Source organism: Hoplias malabaricus, chromosome 1 (assembly GCF_029633855.1).
Source record: "Hoplias malabaricus isolate fHopMal1 chromosome 1, fHopMal1.hap1, whole genome shotgun sequence".
NCBI classification, from domain to species: domain Eukaryota; kingdom Metazoa; phylum Chordata; class Actinopteri; order Characiformes; family Erythrinidae; genus Hoplias; species Hoplias malabaricus.
In genome coordinates, this window is record NC_089800.1 from 51,783,041 (window position 1) to 51,803,394 (window position 20,354).

At 42.7% G+C, this 20,354-nt stretch overlaps 1 protein-coding gene across 2 annotated transcripts in view; it reads right to left on the minus strand.

The window, feature by feature from the left end:
* Positions 1–583: 583 nt before the first annotated feature.
* The window catches only part of zgc:153039, a 51,294-nt gene continuing 31,523 nt past the window's right edge, over positions 584–20,354 (minus strand). Inside the window, exons 10-13 of one of the 2 annotated variants that reach the window (XM_066666502.1) lie at positions 13,672–13,864; positions 11,008–11,182; positions 10,027–10,173; positions 584–6,947 (exon numbers count right to left, since the gene is read on the minus strand). In XM_066666502.1, the coding sequence (XP_066522599.1) occupies positions 6,007–6,947; positions 10,027–10,173; positions 11,008–11,182; positions 13,672–13,864 (1,456 nt within the window). In that variant the 3' untranslated portion in view covers positions 584–6,006. Of the gene's footprint in view, positions 6,948–10,026; positions 10,174–11,007; positions 11,183–13,671; positions 13,865–19,841; positions 19,995–20,354 lie in introns of those variants that run through there. The other variant, XM_066666509.1, reaches the window with a different exon arrangement.

Below are 20,354 nucleotides of genomic sequence, written 5' to 3' on the forward strand. Positions count from 1 at the left end.
AAGGTGAAACAGAAAATCCAAATGAATCCTTGGTGTCCCGGGTGTGTATCTGAATTTTTTAACTCGTATTTTGGTATCTGATTTTCGTACCGAATTTGAGCAACTTCAAAATATATTGTTTGAATTATTTTGAGCTTGAATTTTTATCTAAATTTATTAACCTTGAATAATAACAGTGAAAACGTGTTCTTGAAAATTCACGAGTTCTATTCAAGAGCAATTAAATTCAGACGCATAATTTCAGCACAAAAAAAAATTACAAAATCAATGGTGGTAATATTTCAAAGTCTGACGAGACAGATTTGCTTCGATAGTTGGATGGCATTCAGCCTCATTAACATTAGTGAGAGCAAAGTACTGGAACTGGATGACGGGTTCTGGATCACTAACCCCACTCTGACTCATCCCCAAGGCAGAGGAAGAGAGCGCCGTGTCTCTGGAGAAGGCTGCTTTACACCCCTCTAGCAGACACTTGGCTTTGAGCATAGAGGATTATTTAATCTCACCACGCCACCTCTCAAGAACAGAGACATGAAAATAAGGACAGGACCACAGTTTGTAAACAACATATTCTTTACTGTGCATCAGAAACCGCAAACATTTTACAGGGAATTTACAATGAACTTCAATCATTTCAAAATAAGAGCACAGTGGCGTGTCGGTGAAAGGAAGTAGATTAGAAGGCAACGATTAGTATTGTGTTGTGCAAAAGGCTTCAAGGTAAACAGAAAAATGAGTAGAAATGACTAGTATTATTCTTTGTAAAGCACACACACACACAGGCAGTGATTAGAGTTACTACTGTTCTCTAAGTGTGTTGATCTCTGATGACACTGTTAGCAGCAGTTTGAGCACTGGAGAAAATTATGTCAAATTAGGTGCGCGAGCGCACACACACACACACACACACACACACACACACACACTTTGGTCTCAATTCTAGAAAAAGCACACAATTTTACCAGCGAAGGACGTTTCATTGCGACACTAAAATTAATCACTTTTTTTTTTTTTTTTTTTTTTTAAATTGTATTCCACAACTGTAGCTAAACACAGTGAACACTTTCGTTTCTTGTCAATGTTTGGACTCAAACGTTTATACATTTCTGCTGAACGTACAAGACAACGAGAAGAAGACACCAAATTGTTCCTAATGTTTCTTCACCACATTTCTGCTTAAGAATGTTGGAAAGTTTAAGGCCTTTGAGTGATTTACTACATCTGTTCTGGTAATAGCTGCATTACTACAACTTCACAAAATGAGTCACTATTATTTTCTTCTCTTAAATTCTGTCTACAACAGAAATTCCACCTTAAATGCTGCATAGATATTAAATATCAAAGGCTGGGTGTTAAACATTATAACATGCTCATAAGTACTGAACAACATTTATTAACATTGTATTTGCACAGTATGGACATATGTGGTATTTCTAACACTGTAGATGTGGTTATAAAGGCACATGATTTAATAAGAGCACAATAAACCACAAAAAAAGGGGCTAAAATGTTAGAAAATATGTTCAAAGGCTTTAAAAAGGTCCCATCATTTAGGAAAGATGCTTCACATTGTTATAAACACAGCAATGTTACATTACATTAGTGAATCTGATTATCATTTATGTTATAAAATACACTAGGCTGTTATTAATCTTAGTTGTTCATGCTTTATACACATTTTATTCAATGCTTAGGCATGTGCTGTAAAGTCCCCACTAAGACAGACTTGACATCTGAATTACTTTAACACCAACAAGTACCAGTTAATACCAAACTTTATTTATTTATTTTTATTTATTTATTTATTTTTATTAATAATTTATAGTATTTATTTATTTATCAACATCCTGGAGCCAATAAAAATGCTTGCTCCAAGCCACACCCACTGAGTTATTAATCAGAAACAAAGCACCATTCAGCAATCTGAATCATAAAAGGCATTTGGATGCAGTTTCTTTAAATGAAGCGTGTTAATCATTTTAGAGGGCGATGTTGATTGATGTTTGTTTATTTGATGTTTGTTTATAGCACCATTAGACTGCGGTAAGTGATGTTTATTTGATATTTGTTAATAAGGTTTGTTGAAAAGTGGCGGTGAGCGATGTTTGTTCATTTCATGTATATTAATAGCACCTTTAGAGGGCGGCAGTGAGCTGTGTTTGTTTATTTGATGTTTGTTCATAACCTTTGTAGGCAAAGTTTACTTAAAGTGGTGGCAAAACATCAGAACAGTGAGGGAAACAAAATATTTACATTTTAACTATATTTTTATTTACAAATCTAACACTTAACCTTTGTAAATCTCAAAATGTTAGTATGTTAGTTCCAAGTTTGTTTGGTAATACTGTAACAAAACTTATCTTAAGAAACCTTTATAACTCATTATTTATTTATTATTTTTTATTATTATTTTATTTAAGAATAAAGTCATAGAAATGTTTGTACCAATCAGCAGTGTAGCACCAACGACACCTAACATCATCATTAACATCCAGGTAAAGACTACGCTTTCAGCTAATAACTTATTCAAGGACAGACAGAAAAAGTAAATTCATCAAGTGCAAAAACTTGCTCTAGTTACACACCATTCACGCTTACATTTATTTGGTTTAAGGCGAACTTTGCAATTTACTGATTTACAGATAAACTTTCAATCCTTTAATCCATAGACTAGCAAACGTCTTCATAAATGAAAGTTAATTATACTACACTACTGATGTTTTGTTTTCCTATGAATTCACTATGAAATTTTAGCACGTTTTCGAGGGAAACTGAGCAATTGGATTTTTTTTTTCTTTTTAATAAAAAAGTGTCCCCAAGCCATTTTCACAAAATTTGTTGTTGACTATTAAATAATGAAATGTTGGACCAGTGCCAAGGCTGGTTCATAAGTGCAGTTGAGGACTGTTATTTACTTGGGGGCGCAAAATGTTTCCACCGAATATTCTTACTCAATTTAGAGATAGATGTGTTTAAGGCCAATTCGTCCAGAGTTGCTAATAGAAAATGAAGTATGGTGGTGGCAAGGACGCCTTGGAAAGCTACTATGTAAAATTAAACCTGGCACCTGTATATTTACGTAGTTTACTGATTTATTGTGATCAATACAAAGTTTTCACTATTATATATCCGTCTTTTCAGAACCTACTTTGGGTGATAAAGAGAACTGAGGGGTTAATAGCTATATAATTATCGGTAGCATTACATAAACACATTTATGCACAGCCCCAAAAATTAATTCTACATTCCATGGTCCACATTAAGAACTCTATAATACTATGTAACTCTATAATACACAATATAATATGCAATCCAGTTGATATGGGCATGTATCAAATATACTGCCTCAGCCAATCAGAATCCAGAACTGGATCATGTGCCGAGTGTAAGTGATATTTTGATGAGTATCACCCAGGATGTTAAACCTGGCAGTTAGCCATTGTTCATGGGCTAATGACTGTAAGTTACTGGTCAAAAGACTTGCCCCAAATTGTTGTTTTGTGTTAAGACAAGTCAGGTTTGTGGGTAATTTTTTAAATGTATAGTTTTTAGAAGTGTATCTGCTATAAAAAAACTGATAACAAAATAATACCTTCACTGTTTGGGAAACGTTGCAGGAGCTCAGTCTCGTTACTGTGACCAAGCAGGAAGAGGTTAAATCTGTACTGTTTGAAAGGTCTTGCTTTTGTTATACTCTGATCACCCGTGTGTCTCTGGTCAGAACCAGATTTATTCACAACACTCTCACAAAGAAATAAATATAGTGCAGAGAGTATATTCTTATTGTGATTAGGACGCACCACACCGTGACAGGAAATTCTTACGTACCCATTTGAAAACCTACACTTTACAACTCCAGCCCCTGATTTAATATTTCTGATCAAAACGGTTATTAAATGTGAAACATTTTGAGAGATTTGACATGAGAGGAAGTCAAAGGAACATAAAAGAAAAAAGCAAAACTTTACGGTGCTCAAAGTACAGAAGGAAGTTTAGCTCAAAAACTAAAGCCGTTTGCGTCTATCCTTCCACCGCAACATCATGGATCTGAAAGGAGGCAGAGCTTTTGAGAAGCCCTTCCTAAGAAAAAGAAAACAAGGAAAAAGGAGCTGCTGGGGAGACCCTACAGACCAGAAGTCAACACCGCGGAATGGGTTTGAAATGATGAGGAATGTAGTGCAAAATGCCACCAACTTCTGAGACTTAACTTTGAATGTGGAAAAATGTGTTTTGTTTTCAAAAGTGCATTAGAAAATATTAATACATTCAAACAGAAATACATTTAAATAAATGTAAAAATAATATCAGTGCAGTGTGGATCTGAAAAAACCTGTTTGGACAAGTGCAATCTAGGGGCAGGGCGGCTGTCATCGTCAGTGTAGGTCGCCTGCTTGACCACTGAACATTGCCTTTGGTAATGCACTAGTGCACCAGGTGGGATCTAGGATGTGCGACCTCTGTTGGCTACGTAGATGAACTACAATAACAAAGGAACTGCACTGAAACTGCTTATGGCACCTTAAAATATGTATTTTTTCTCATCATGGAAACCTGAATAACCTCCGTTTAAAGGTCGTCTCGACTAGAACTTTAGTGAACAACGGCTGGTCCCTGTTGACTGCCCAGTGCCATATAAATTTCAACATGAATTATCGTGGTATGATGTGTTTATAAGGGAGTAAACTCAAAGGCATTAATTGAAGAGGGCACTTCTGGCCGCGATCCACATCAGACATTTACATCGTGTTCCAGGGACGTTCAGGAACAACAGAGAAGTTGGCATCCCTGGGAAAAAGTTTGGAACTGCAGACCACTAACCTCTTAATCTCTGCATCATCCTCAAAAAGGAATGACCAAGCAATTTTGCCTTCACCAAAAAAATAAAAAAGGCACATCTGGGAGAATGGACAATGTTGCGAGTGATTTCTTGACAACGAAAGGCATACACTGTTTGGCCCAGTGTTTGTGGAAACCAACCCCTGTGTGGTCTTCTGAACTTTTAGGTTTTGAACTGGGAGTTTGCCTAGTCCCTTCAGAGCCTTTGGGAAGGATTCCTACTAGATCCTGGAATGTAATTGAGGATTTGTTGGTAGACCCCCCAAGCGTATTTAAGATCAGCCACTGCTGCTGAATGAGGTCCACCACGTCAGAGAGCACAGTTCCTTGTCAACAGGAGGCACTGTGCTCCTCTAGTCAACACATGGCATTGAGCAGCGTAACCTTGATAGTACCCTCCTCAGTGTCTCACTCTATAGTCGATGCCTTTCAGTGGAGGTTACACCTCATTTGAACTGTGTGTCCTTTAATGGGTACACCTTAAATTAGCTGAATTCTCAGGGGGAATTAGAGGGGGGGGGGGAGTTGTCCAATTACTTTTGGTCAGAGTGTATATTTAATAAATCAATATAATTATGGACTGCGCAAAGTCGTCGTCATGGTGATTTGTAAGGGCTGACCTTCTCGACACAAAAGACCCCAGCCTCATTGCAACTGAGGGAAACCGATCAAGTGATCAGCTCCACAGGGTGTAGTCCAACTGTTGCTCTGCATACTTTACTGCCCCCTTTCACCCTGTTCTTGAATGGTAAGAAGCCCTAATAAACAGGGTGAACATTTGGGTGGTGGATCATTCTCAGTGCTGCAGTGACAATGACGTGGTGGTGGTGTGTTAGTGTGTGTTGTGCTGGTGCGAGTGGATCAGACACAGCAGTGCTGCTGGAGTTTTTAAAGCCCTCAGTGTCACTGTTAGAGTGAGAATATTCCATTTTTTTTGGAGTGAGAATATTTCCATTGATGAAGGGCTAGAGGACGACCAACTACAGATGAGCTACTGTCTCTGACTTTACATCTACGAGGTGGGTGTGTCTAAGAGTGGACAGTGAGTGGTCTCTCACATTGGGCTAAATGCTTCTGGGAAGACGAGAAAAGAGGGAGAAGAAGAGAAGCAGGGGGAAAAAAAGAGAAGTGTGTTTGTGCTTTTTTCTTGTTTCAGCTTCTGTCCAGTTTTTAGAGGTCAGTGGTGATGACAGGTGTGACCCCATGGATCAAAAGGGTGGGGCCGAGGTCTCTGCTCAGTAGCTCCAGCTGGTGGAGGTAGGTGCTGTAACGCCGTGTGTCAGCGGGTGGGCGGGGTAAATAAAGGAACCGGAGGGTTGGAGGGGGACAGGGCTGTTCCAGGATGAGCCGGTTGACGGCCTGCAGGTAGTCATCTGACAACCTCGTGGTGTTGCAATGAAAACTGTTGGTGTATTCCTCCTCTTCTCCCTCCTCCTTCACTTCATCCCGTTCCTCCTCCTTGCCTCTGTCCCATTCTGCTTTCTCTTGCTCTGCCTCTATGGCCTCACCCACCTGTTGCCTCTGCCAATGGAGCGCCACCTGCTCGTCCCAGGGCACGGTGTAAATGTCCGCCTTCATCCTAAGCTCCTTCAGGAGGAGCCTCAGCTTTTGCTGCGCCCCCTTCAGGCTCCGCCCTGCCTCCACACAGAGAAAGAGGCGGAGCCTGGCCTTCTGCCATGCCCGAGTCATGTTGAGGATGCAGGCGAGCTGCAGGAGGAAGAGGGAGCAGGTGTCCACGTACGAGCTGCTGTCCGGCCGCAGGAGGTTGACCGGCCATACGTCCACAAAGACAGGGCTCTGGAGAGCACGCTGTCGGTCGAAGTGTCCAAAGTATCTGGCCAGAGCCACATTCTTCAGCATCTTCACGGCGTCTGCGATGATGCACACGTACTCCTGAGGGCCCAGGGTTTTCCCATCCCTCTCCTGGCTCTTGTTGTTCTCCAGAGCGCTGGTTCTAAGTGGGGGGAAGTGGAACAGAGGGTCCTCCTGGTCCTCTTCCAGAGCCTGGTCATCCAGAGACCGTTCTGAGTGGAAGGAGCGGTCCTGGAGCTGGTCCTGAGGAGAAACGTCATCGTAGAAACCCAGCACTAGCGTGTTAGGCCTCATCCCACCTAGAATTGAGAGAGAGAGAGAGAGAGAGAGAGACAAGGATATCAATCAATGTATGAACAAACATACAAAAAAAAAAAAAAAAAAAGAAAACATAAATAAATGAATACATCTACATAGGTAAACATAAAAATGTACATAAACACATACAAAAGTTAAAGTGTACACTTAGGCCATGTCCACACTGAACAAATCTGATATCGTGATCAAATCTGCTGTTCACACCGTCTATATAAATATCACCTACATCTGACATCAGTCTGAACAGATCACGCTCCTAAACTGACCATCACGATGCTTCAGGTTCTGACCATGTGTTCCTCACAAAGCACTTTCGTGGTTAAAATAAAGGAATGGGACCGGACTGGTGTTTTAGTGCAGCGCTGTCTTCCTTTCCTTTATTTCAAATGAGCCCTGTGTTAATGTGAAAGTGAGGTCTCCAAAGAGAACTAGACAAGCGAATACATCATGAGATTAATATTTCCATGAGCCATGTTTATACAGCTTCTTACTGACATGAAGTAAATTAAACTGATATAGAACCACTAAAAAAAGCAGCTCTTGTTTGTTTTGTGAAAACTCAACACAGATTTCCACGAGATTTATTTTCTCATAAATGAGGGACAGGAGGCAGCAAAGTGGTGCAGCAGGTAGTGTCTCTGTCACAGCTCCGGAGTCCTGGAGGTTGTGGGATCGAGTCCCGCTCCGGGTGACTGTCTGTGAGGAGTGTGGTGTGTTCTCCGTGTCTTTGTGGGTTTCCTCCGGGTGACTGTCTGTGAGGAGTGTGGTGTGTTCTCCCTGTGTCTGCGTGGGTTTCCTCCGAGTGACTGTCTGTGAGGAGTGTGGTGTGTTCTCCCTGTGTCTGCATGGGTTTCCTCCGAGTGACTGTCTGTGAGGAGTGTGGTGTGTTCTCCGTGTGTCTGCGTGGGATTCTACCGGGTGACTGTCTGTGAGGAGTGTGGTGTGTTCTCCGTGTGTCTGCGTGGGATTCTTCCGGGTGACTGTCTGTGAGGGGTGTGGTGTGTTCTCCCCGTAAAAAGGGGAAACTTTTCAGGGAAATTCATGAAGCAAATTCGTGAAAGGAAGAGCAGCAGAACAACAGAGGGGTCCATGAAGGGTGTTGACAGGTGACAGCAGCCATGGGTCAACCCAGTGACCTCAGGCAGGAAGTGACGCTAGACAAACTCAGGAGAAACACGACATTGGCCACTTATACAAAAACAAAGAAGAAAGCAGAAAGAAATTGTTTACAAGCTGCGATGCAATGAGCCAAGTAAGCTCACACTATTATGTGACAGAAAAACAGCTATGGTTGCTATGACAACCAACAGGGATGCCGAGCGGGAGTGTGTGTGAGAGAGAAAGTAATAGCGAGAGCGAGAGAGCGAGCATGTGTGTATGAGACAGAGAACAAGAAATAGAAAAACCAAAAGCTCGTGATGCACTTAGTATTGGTTTTAAATGCGTGTAAAAAAAGTTCCCACAACTTTTTACACAGTACCATGGGTTTAAAAACAACAACAAAAGACAAAAACATCTGTCAGCGTTTTTTACAGCACTTAAAATCCTGGAAAATCCTGGCCATGCCTCCCATGACCAGTCCTCCAGTGACCACACCTCCCCTGACCATTCCACCAGTGACCACACCTCCCATGTCCATTCCACCTGTGATTACACCTCCCATGACCATTCCACCTGTGATTACACCTCCCATGACCATTCCACCAGTGACCACACCTCCCATGACCATTCCACCTGTGACCACACATCCCATGACCAGTCCTCCAGTGACCACACATCCCATGACCAGTCCTCCAGTGACCATACATCCCATGACCATTCCACCTGTGATTACACCTCCCCTGACCATTCCACCAGTGACCACACCTCCCCTGACCATTCCACCGGTGACCACACCTCCCATGACCATTCCACCAGTGACCACACCTCCCCTGACCAGTCCTCCAGTGACCACACCTCCCCTGACCAGTCCTCCAGTGACCACACCTCCCATGACCAGTCCTCCAGTGACCACACCTCCCATGACCATTCCACCTGTGATTACACCTCCCATGACCATTCCACCAGTGATCACACCTCCCCTGACCATTCCACCAGTGATCACACCTCCCCTGACCATTCCACCAGTGATCACACCTCCCCTGACCATTCCACCTGTGATTACACCTCCCATGACCAGTCCTCCAGTGATCACACCTCCCCTGACCATTCCACCAGTGATCACACCTCCCCTGACCATTCCACCAGTGATCACACCTCCCCTGACCATTCCACCTGTGATTCCACCTCCCATGACCAGTCCTCCAGTGACCACACATCCCATGACCATTCCACCTGTGATTACACCTCCCCTGACCAGTCCTCCAGTGACCACACATCCCATGACCAGTCCTCCAGTGACCACACCTCCCATGACCAGTCCTCCAGTGACCACACCTCCAATGATGTTGGCTCTATAGGATTGAGCAGCATAAAGTGTTTACACACCTCAGTTTCACTCCAATGCAGTGTATAATCTATACCTTCTCAGTTACTACCTGTGAACACTAATAGCACTTTTCCACCAACGAGGAACTGGATCCCGAAATAAATCTTCAGCACGTTTCCACCGACAACATGATTCACAAACCAGAAAAGCTGGTTGCCCATTGGAACCAAAGAAGAGTTAGTTTTTCAGCACGGACTGTGATGGTGTCTGTGGGCATGTCGAGGTTCAGTAACTCCAGAAAGAGCTCAGAGTGGAACTGGACGAGGTAATTTATGTTTCTTATAAATAAATCAGGAACATGCTCTGTTTGTGTGTGTTTCTGGGGCTGTGTCTGGCACGACACCATGCGTGTTGGTCAGAGCCGCAGCTCTGCATTGGTCACGTTTCTCCACTGTTCACAAGCTCTCACTCTGATCTGACTCCATGGCAAACAAAGAATAATGTGAGGGGGGGTTCACTGGAAAGAACCAAGGTTCCAGGAATCAGGAATGGAACTGGTTCAAGAACCAGAGTTCTTTCGGTGGAAAAGCTCTTTCCTCTGTGTGTGTGTGTGTGTGTGTGTGTGTGCTGACCCAGTCCAGAGATGAAGAGCAGATGCTGGACTCCGTGCCTCACAGTGTCGGATAATGTCAGGTTCACAAAGGCCTTAATATTGAGATGATCCACTAACGATAACCACGAGTCGTACTGACTTTGCAGAGGATCGGAGGGAAGAACAGCTGTGAGAGAGAGAGAGAACCAATTAGTATAAATATATCACTACAAAGAATGTTTCCAATGTAACGACAGTAGACAAGCAACACATCTGGTTCAACAACAATGTTCCTCATCATATTCTCTGGTCCCTACACCAAAAGCACCATGAAGATTGTTACCAGTGTAAAGCATAAAGGCCAGTGTGTGTAATGTACTACACACAGAATCTGGTATATTTGCAAGTTCTGAGAAAGCCCAAAAGTAGAGTTATTGCAGATCATCCACCAATTAATTTTGGACCTATACAACCATTGAAGTGTAAGGCTTTTAAAAGGGACATACTCTCCTCCTCATCCACTGTGGAACACAGTTCTGTTCTTTAAAAAAAAATCTTTGGTCAAAACCCCATCAGCCCCACAGCAGTGTCCTCCCCCAGTGAGTTGCTCGCTGTTCACCCTGACCCTGAGCTCACAGCAGCGAGGAGCAGAAGATCTGTTTTTTTTTTTTTTTTTTTTTTTTGGGGGGGGGGGTAATTTTTTTTTTAGCTGTTTTCGCTCAGTTCTCTTTCTTCTCTATTTTCGCTCAGTGCTCTTATAACTCCGCGTTCATTGTGTTCTGTTTTGCTGTGTTTACCCTCGTCTTTGTGCCCTCACATAAACACTGGTCCAATGCTGTGATTGGACAGACTCAGTCGAGGAGGCGGGGCAGATCTAAAGTCTAAAGTCTAAAGTTCCTGCACTTGACATCAGAAGTGGAGCCAAATCAGAATGTTATCCCATGTTTTCTGACTTGGGCAGCACACAGAACTGACTGGTTGGTGTTCTTTCAGTGTGTGTGGGCTGGTGTCTCAGTCTTACCGAGTTCCCCGATCTGGACGTGTCCCAGGACGTAGAGGCCACTTTTCTTGATGTCGTTGATGAAGGTGATTAAACCGACACTGGCTCTTGGGTTCGACACCATCAGCAGGACCTGAGGCCTCCAGAACTTCACATGATCTTTACGAACATCCAGCATTAGCAGATACTTGCGCACCTGAGAATGAGAAAACATAGCTGCATATTAACTATACGGTAAAACGTGTGACCACCTGACCATCATATCTACTGGACCTAACTTTCCAAGACCATGGACATTAGTGCGGACTAGCCCCCTCCTCTGTGGCTGCAACATCAAAATCCCACAAGATTGGAGGGAATGTCCCCTCATCAGAAAATTCCCCAGAGCAGCTCTATAAGAACCTTGCTTTGTGCACAGGGGCAGAGTACTGCCAGAACAGGGAATACCATTCCCCAAATTGTTGCAGCCATACCAACTGCATGTAGACATTCAAAATGTCTTCCTGCACTGTAGCATTAGCATTTTTAGTCCAGATATTGCAACCCTTATTCATGCTCCACCAAGCTTTACTGCAAGCCCTGCCCATTCTGGTAAGTAGCCTTTCCTATATGTGAATTATGCTGTTAGATGGCAAAGCATGAGCCATGTGTCCTGAAAACTTTCACACCACCATCTGTACCCAGGTCTGCCTTACACCACTCCAGCTGACTGTGCACAGAACTATGAGACTGGGGCCGGTGTGTACCACTTTTGACAGCGTAGATCCCAGAGATATAGATGTATTAAAGTCAAAGCAGAAAAAGACAGAAAGTAGAAAGTATGACTGCATTAGTCCTTTGTAAGTGTATTACTGGGACTATTTTGCTGTGTGTGTGTGTGTGTGTGTGTAATAAGTTAAGTGGCTGTAATAATTCAGCTGGAGCGCACAGCCTCTCCAATGGGCGGATGGTGGATGGCCACTTGGCAACCGTTCCCCTGGCAACAGTCTGTCCCTCCTGGCAACAGCATGTCTTCCCCGAGGGCGGGGCTACAGTCCAGTGGTCAGGCTAGACGTGTGTCTGTGTGTTTTGCCCATACAATGTGTGTATTTGGTCACTGTGTGTGTGTCCATATGTAAAGTAGAGCTCTCAGTTGACTTAAAGAACTAATTACCAATTTATAATTAATCACATTATTTTAAGAAACTATGATTAATCTTGTTTCATATTCGTCTCTCTAGGGACAGTTTTCCAATTTAAAAACAGTGCCTCTTGTTCCAACTTCAAGAGTGGACCCGAGGTCACCATGCCATCAAACTTGGATTGAACATCTATATACAAACAACAATAAAGCGGGTAGAACAGCAGCCCCCTACACGGGACACTGGATTTGACTGCTAGCTCAGGCAGGAACACACATTATATCGATAAGGGTCCTTGGGCCAGACTCCTAACACTGTATTAATCCCCCTCTAACATGCTTAAACCTGTTAATGAATCAATTACTAGCAGTTTACACACTATCTCATTCTGGAGTTAGAATTGGGGTACGTAGGTTTTTGTGTGTGTGTGTGGGGGGGGGGGGGGGGATATATCACATTGTGGGGACCTAGACCTGCATACATATGCACACTGTGGGGACTTGTCTTCCTTGTGAGGACCTTCAGCTGGTGCCACAATGTAATCTTTACATTTTAAAAGGTGAAGACCTTTAGTTTTAGCATAAGTTTACCCATAAAAATAATAATAACAATAATAATAATAATAATAATAATAATATGTTAATAGGGTTCTATATGGCACTGCACAGGGTTCTATTATCGTTACAAAGTCTGGCTTGTTATAAGTGCTGAATAGACCATATACACCAACTTGTCCATGAATCTGATGAACCATTTCACCATGCATATGGTTTTAACCATCACATTCAGTAAAAACCAGTGAAGAACCTTCTTTTTTAAGAGAGTAGGATTAGGGCTAAGCTAGTAGTACTTATGGAAAACTCGACTCAGCGCCTTTGCTTTTCCACTGGCCAAATCTGGTCCTAGTTCCTGGAACAAGGTACTTTTGCAGTCCCTTCTCCAGGTTCCAACCGAGACAAGTAGATACTAAACGGTGATGTGTAAATCCTGCAGAGCGCTGATTGGCCAGAGCCATGTCACTCACCACAAAATGCTGAGCTCATTCAAATCCAGCACAAAATGCCGCTTAAAAAATCTCTTTTCGTTATAGCAGCTTTTACATTTATTTTTAATCGGACTCACAGCGGCAGCTCGTAACTTCACCTCAAAGTGTTTTGAGGAGGTTTATATGCTCTTGGAATGATGGCCGACGAATCTCCAGTGAAAGCTCAACATGCAACAAGTAAAACTGATCTATGAGAACCGGGGCCCGGAGCTGTGTTTAGTCCAAAAAACTAAAACCAGACGCGAATACACGAGTAAACAGCTCCTAACTTTACCACCGTCGTCGTGGTTTTCAAAGTCTTCGATACCTGTTAAAGACAGGGTTTTGCATCGTCACGGCTCCATTTCACAAGGGACCTGTGCCAGTGGAAAACGACAAGTGTGTCGAGCCGTGCGGTGTCTTACTACTGGTAAAATGGAAAAGCACCATTAAGAGTAAATCTCCAAAAAATGAATAGTACACTATGTAATGTCCCCACAATTGACAGATACAAGATAGCTGTTGTTGGTGTGTGTATACCTGGTGGAATATAAGCGCCTGGCTGATGTACCCCCAGCTGCTGGTGGGGCTGAGGTAGTGGATGATCAGGAGCAGTAGGAGCATGAAGACGATGCTGGCCGAGGCATATATGGGGTTAATCAGGAACATCATCACTCCACATCCCACAATGCCCAGCACACACGTGTGCCACGTGAAATACCGGAACGTAGGCCTGAGAGAGAGAGAGAGAGAGATTAAATGACTGTGATGCATTTGTTTATTTGTATTTATTCCACTTCCTGATAACTAGCTTTACATATCATTCCCTCTGATGGCGAAAGTGTCCAGTCTTCTCTTTAACGGATTACCGAAAGAAACCTTACATCTTTCATTTTTTCACAAATTAAACTAAGGTCAACTGGTGATGAGGGGGGCTCTGGAGGAAAGGGCTCCATTTCAACTACTTTTCCACTTCCACCTTAAATGGTGCAGCTACCAAATACAAAACAGCGTGAATAGCCCTTAAACTACAGTCTTACTAAATTAACTTACCAGGCTAACTTCTCATGGTAATTGAGTTAAAGAAAAAATAAATAAATATAAGAGCTTCCTATAGTCAGGTGAGTTTCTAAATTCCACCTTAAATCCATAAAACTGCAGTTGAATTAGAATACTACAAACATGTAGAATTCTGAAAGTTAATGCTGCACTGTTACATTAAATGGATGGATGAGTTGATAGACAGAATATAAGCTGAACAGAGGAGCAGGAAGATGACAAAACTGCCACAAATACACAAATGCCCTGGGTGGGTGTATAGGCAAAAACAGCTGGACGGATAAAAGGACAGATGAATAGATGGATGGGTGGATGAGTGTATGGATGAGGATGGATGGATCCACCCATAGTGTACGTAGGGAGGTTTTAATGCACGGCAACATCTCCACAACAACAGCAGCACAATTAGCCTTTAACCTGAAGTCTAATGCTCAGCGACTGAAACGCAGACTAATGCTCCGACGTCTCCAGTGAATCTGAGCAAACGCAAATGCTGCGGCAGTCGACAGGTGAGTGGAAATGGGTTCGGGGTCAAAGCAATTAAAACATAAACAGAAACAAACAAACAAAGCCTTGAGCACATGCCTATTCCTGCGGGAAATCTGCTGGTTTGGCGAAGTGCTTTCCTGTTGCTAAAGAACACGTGGCCGCCAACAAATCACAAACAGTAGTGTAGGAAAGTGATTGTTAAAACCCGTTTATGCTCCTAAAGCTGCGTTTACATCAGGGGCCTAGAAGGGCATAACCCATTGAATGAAAACACAAAATGGCTGCCATTAGCTCCCCACCCCCGCCACAGAATTTTGGACCTACAGTACAGCCCCACCCCTCCAGCCCAGCAGTGCTATTGGTTTATGAAACAAGTTCACATTCACCAACCCTGAACTAGAGATGCTGATATATTTTCAGTTTCGCAAATTCTATTGAAATGAATGGGATGTTGCATGTGAAGTTTCACTGACTGGAGAGGGTCTAAAAGCTGTGGTATACAAGTAGCAAAATACAGATTGGGATCGAAAGGTCACTGGTATGGGTGAAGAAACAGTGTTATCTCCTCCCTCACCATCTACGGCTGGTGTTGGGATGGTTGCCCCTGGCTCTGGCTGTGTGTCCAGGCCACTAGGTGTCCGTATAACAGCTGTTTCTTAACGTCAGGAAGAATTACCTTAGAAAATAGTGGCTCCACACAAATCATCAGTTGACATAAAAGAAAAGAAAATGCGAGGGATGAACTTGGTATGAGCATTGTTATAACACACTAATTCACTTTTATTATCAAACTGATTGCAGTAACCAGTTTTAAAGCTGTGATCAAGTAGTGCTGTCAGCTTTTAGCGCCCTGACCGAAAACAATGGCCTTCCAATAACAACAGAGCGCAGATTCTTCTATATCCATCAAGAGCTTTAGTGCAGACATCTCTCATTGGTTAGACTTCTTAATAATCCTCAATATTTACACAAGTCCTTAAACATCACCCTGCACTTTATTCTAGCGCTTTGCTTTTAGTGTTTTTAGTTTTACAGACGTGTCCACTAAGTAGCCCCTGAACCCCTTACGGTATTCTAAGCTTTCCCTTCTCAGCAGCTATTTTCAGTAGATACAGGACTTAAGTTATCTAAACCTAGGTCTTATGGGGAAAAGATGAACGTGACAAAAATGGATCCCTCTTCAGTGTGGGTCTGAAAGGATGTAGCACTGCAGAAACAAGGAAACTGGTGTTTCTCTGAACAGCGAACTGGCCGAACTAGAGCCCAGATCTCAACATCGGAAAATGAGTACAACATAGAAAACGAGCACAGAGTGAAAACCAGAGCTTCTGCTCCTCGCTCCTCACTGCTGTGCGCTCGGGGTCGGGGTGAACAGCGAGCGGCTCATTATCATTTAAAGGAACAGGTGCTGAAAGCGGGCGTTCTGAACAGGGCTGTTTACACAGGGGGAGAACACTGCTGTGGGGCTCGTGGGGTTTGGACCAAAGCAGGTCACAGACGTTTCACTAAGAAACAGAACTGTGTTCCACTGTGAAGGAGGTGCAGAATAAAACCCACCTTTAAATGAATGTGATTGACTATTATTTATAATTATTGGAATCATCTGGAAGCTCAACACCCTTTGTGCCTATATATATATATATATATCACACACAGAAAATTCTGTCCTCTACTTCTTCTGGAACTGATTAGTGTTAAACACAGTTAGTAATATTATTCCTAATCACATTCAAGACAATTAATGTAACAATAAATAATGTGATGATCGTGGTAGAATTAGCCTGGAAATATGTTAATTATCCAGTGTTTCATTTAAGAAGTCATCTATCTTGTTGCTCCACAGTCGGGGTCTGGTAGTATTCTGACAGATTAAAGTATGTAATACAGTTTTAAAAAGAAATAAGAAAAGTTTGAATCAACTTTACATCTAAGATTTAAACATAAAAGAAGAAGCGAAGAAAAATAGATCATCTTTCAAGCTTTCAACTTTTTTTGAGCAAGAAAATCAATCTCACTTCAGATCTGACCACATCTGCAGCTGTGCTTCCATTTTCTGTTCCTCTGAGAGAACTGGGATGAATATGTTTATGCCAGCAGCACCTGAACCCCAGAACATGCCGATCCACTGATACTTGGCATTACTTGGATGGGAGACCTCATAGGAATGCTCGAGTGGCTGCTGGTATGGCCAACAGGGGGCGCTTTCCTTCTGGTCTGTGATAGGGACGCTATTGAACAAATGGCACCTTCCCTCAGATGAGATTTAAAACAGAGGTCCTGACTGGGAGGTCATAAAAGATCCCTGGCCTGGAAAGTAGCCGGAGCGTTACACAGACCAAAAGGTAATCCAACACTAGTCATTTCTGGCTCGAATCCCTTCATATTTATTTTTTACCCATACGTTCCAGCCTCTTCTCTCTCTCTCTCTTTTTATGTCTCCTCTCTCCCTCATTCACTTGAGAGAGAGAGAGAGAGAGCAATTATATTAAAAGCCAGACATGTCCCCCGCACACTCTCTCTCTCTCTCTCACTTTAGGGGTGCTGTGACTTTGAGTGATGTCATTTTGCTGATGTCAGCAAAACAAAGTTCCAGAGTGGCAAAAATGACCCGAAACACATGCGTGCGCGCGCACACACACACAGTGTGAGACATTGCCGTTTATATTACAGCATACGGCGTCTAATTACGGGCAATAGATTCAAGTCTAAGAACAATTAATCAATTTAATTGCATTCACGAGTTCAATCAACCACTTAGCAGCAGAGTGGCTATGCCAACCGCCAGCCTCATAGAAAATCAGAAGCACTACGCTATCCGATCTGACAGCCATACACAGCAGAGGAGATATCATAGAAAAGCAATTATAAAATTTGACCTTTCTTTTCGAGTTGCCCTACGACTTTTCCTCCTTCTTTCTCTCTCTCTCTCCATCTCCGACTGTCTCTCCCTACCTCCCTCTCTCCCTCTCTCTATTGATCTATCTCTGATGAGGTGTTAATTGTGATTGATGAGTCAGTCTTGTTAGATTTATCCCCTGGGACTCTGACTCACTCTCCATTTCAATCCAATTCAGTTTTATTTGGATGGCACTTTTTACATCGTCGTCCCAAAGCAGCTTCGCAAAAAAGGCAGGTCAAGTTCTTAATGAGAGTCACAGAGGGAGCCTTTAAGAGGAAACGAGACTCAAAGGAAAAAACGGTCTTTAAGAGCATGGAGAATAACAAAGAGAGAAACCATGAATCAAAAAAGCACAGTGCCTTTAAGAGTATGACAAAGTATTGCTGAGAGGAACCAAGACACAACAAGGAAACATCTTGAAGTGTATGGAAATAAAGAAAACCAAAACTAGAACTTAGGGAATCAACACAGAATCCAAGGCCAAAATAAGATGCTATTAAGAATTATAAGAAAGAACAGGTCGTTCTTCCACAGTGTGGTGTATTCTCCCTGTGTCTGCGTGGGTTTCCTCCGGGTGCCCCCGTATCCTCCCACGCTCCAAAAACACACATTGGTAGTTGGATTGGCGACTCAAACGTGTCCATAGGTGTGAGTCAATGTGTGTGTGTATCGCTCTGTGAAGGACTAGGCCCCCTCCAGGGTGTGTTCCTGCCTTGAACTGGATAAGTGGTTCCAGACAATGAATGAATGAAGCACTGAAGTAAACCAAGCCTCAAACCATCTATGATCATTGTTGGTTACAGAAATGTTCATGTTAGGACATGTGTACAGTAACTATCAAAGAAATCAATGATAAGCCCACTGCCCTTGACCCAGAACGCTGGGGTTTGTTTCCCAGATTGGGCAGGAATCACCGATTAACCCTAAGCAAGTCCTTGAGCAAAACACCAAAAGGCTAATTTCTACTTCCTTCATTTACAACAGTGAGTATGCACAACATAATCATTACTGACCACATACTTCAATGTGTCCTTTACGTTGCCATGGATAGTGAGCAATACATCCTCTAGAGGGCACAGCTCACATAACTTGCTTCCAGAGGTGGCCCCCACATCAAATATCTTTTTTCACCTTGTCTGAGGCTGGCCAATTCATTTCCAGTCGCCCTGCTCTAATTCATCCACATCTGTAAAGATGAATGAATGCAGAGTGCGGACATCTTTCCGTCTCAAAACACGAATTTAAGGATGAGCATAAATGACTTTAGTCTATCTGTAACATGCTGAAGAGGCCACACCACTCTCTCGCTCTCTCTGCTTTTATCTTCCCATCCATCCAGCTCAGCCCATACTTTAGAGCCACACTCTCCAGGCTAAAGACATCCACTACCCATTTTAATCCTCCGAAACAGTGTCCAGTCTCCTCAGGTCTCCAGCTGGCCACTCAATCTTGGCTAAAGCTCTCTGCATCTCTGCACAGTGTAGAGGAGCATATAAAGAAGCATTGCATCAACTCTGCAGACTGTGCTTTGGCCCATTCCAGCTTATGCATTCAATCCAGTGCCGTTTGACTCAACCTCATTTCACCTCCTCAATCAGTCATTGGGCGTTTGTCCCAGCGCTGCTCAGGATAGGAAAAAACAAAAAAACAAAACAATACAAACAAGGTGTAATGTATTCTAGAGAGGCTCTCAGAGTGCCAGCTACAAGCACTGGAGGGTCAAAAAGTTACAAGCACCACAGTCTTATGCTACGTGAGGCAGTTGCTATCATGTCAGCCTGTTTCAGCAATTTTAGGCACTTCTGTCGGTTAATGTTTATGTCCGCTAGGTTAGAAACGTGTGCAATTATGCAGTCAGCCAATCACGTGGCTAGCAGCAGGATGAGTGACATAATTCAGACACGGTTCAAATATTTCAGGAAGTGTTAAGATCAAACATTAATCATGCATCATACTAAGTGCAATGCAATTTAAGTTTAATACCAACATGCAACACTTTGAAGAATATTTACATTAAATGCACATCAGAAGAGTGTTTTGTTTAGATTGCTATTAATTTAATGTTCACATTGAAAGGTTCTATCTTTTCCTTCTACCTCTTTTTATAGCTGTGTGCCTTGCTCCAACTCTGCGGCAATAAAACTCTAAATTTCCCCACAACGGAACTATTAAAAGATTATCTTGTCAAATTAAAGATAGAAGATCCAAGTGATCAAAATGTGGTGATGGGCAGAGTGTCACAGTGAATTCAGAAGTCGATGTATGACATTCTTCTTGGGTCTTTTAGAGTTTCAGGTTGAGTTTCCTATATTTATCACAACAGCACAGCAGCTGCTCTTGCATTGTCGTCTGAGGGCTCGAAGGTCGTTCTCAATCAGCAGTGGTTTCCAGCCTTGCTCTAAACATATTGAGATTTCTGTGAAATGAAAGAAACCTAAACTGTTCTTTTCCCTTTTTGAACATTGAGAACCATGACCCCACTTTGCTGCAGAGACCAACTTCCTTTTATATCCTTTATATTGTCGCTGTCCAAAGAAAAACATGCATCTCCAAAATAGTAACTTTACAGAAGAGAGAAAAAAAAACTTAACTTTCAATGGAAGTCAAATTAAAGACTTCATTCGTCATAAAATATATTCACACAGTGTGAAGGACAGCTACTGTGTTCAAATGATGCAGTAAACTCAACATCTTCAAACATGGAGATACATGTTTTTAAATTGGATATTGAGAGAAGAGATCTGCTTATAGTGGAATGATTCGACACGGAAGAACA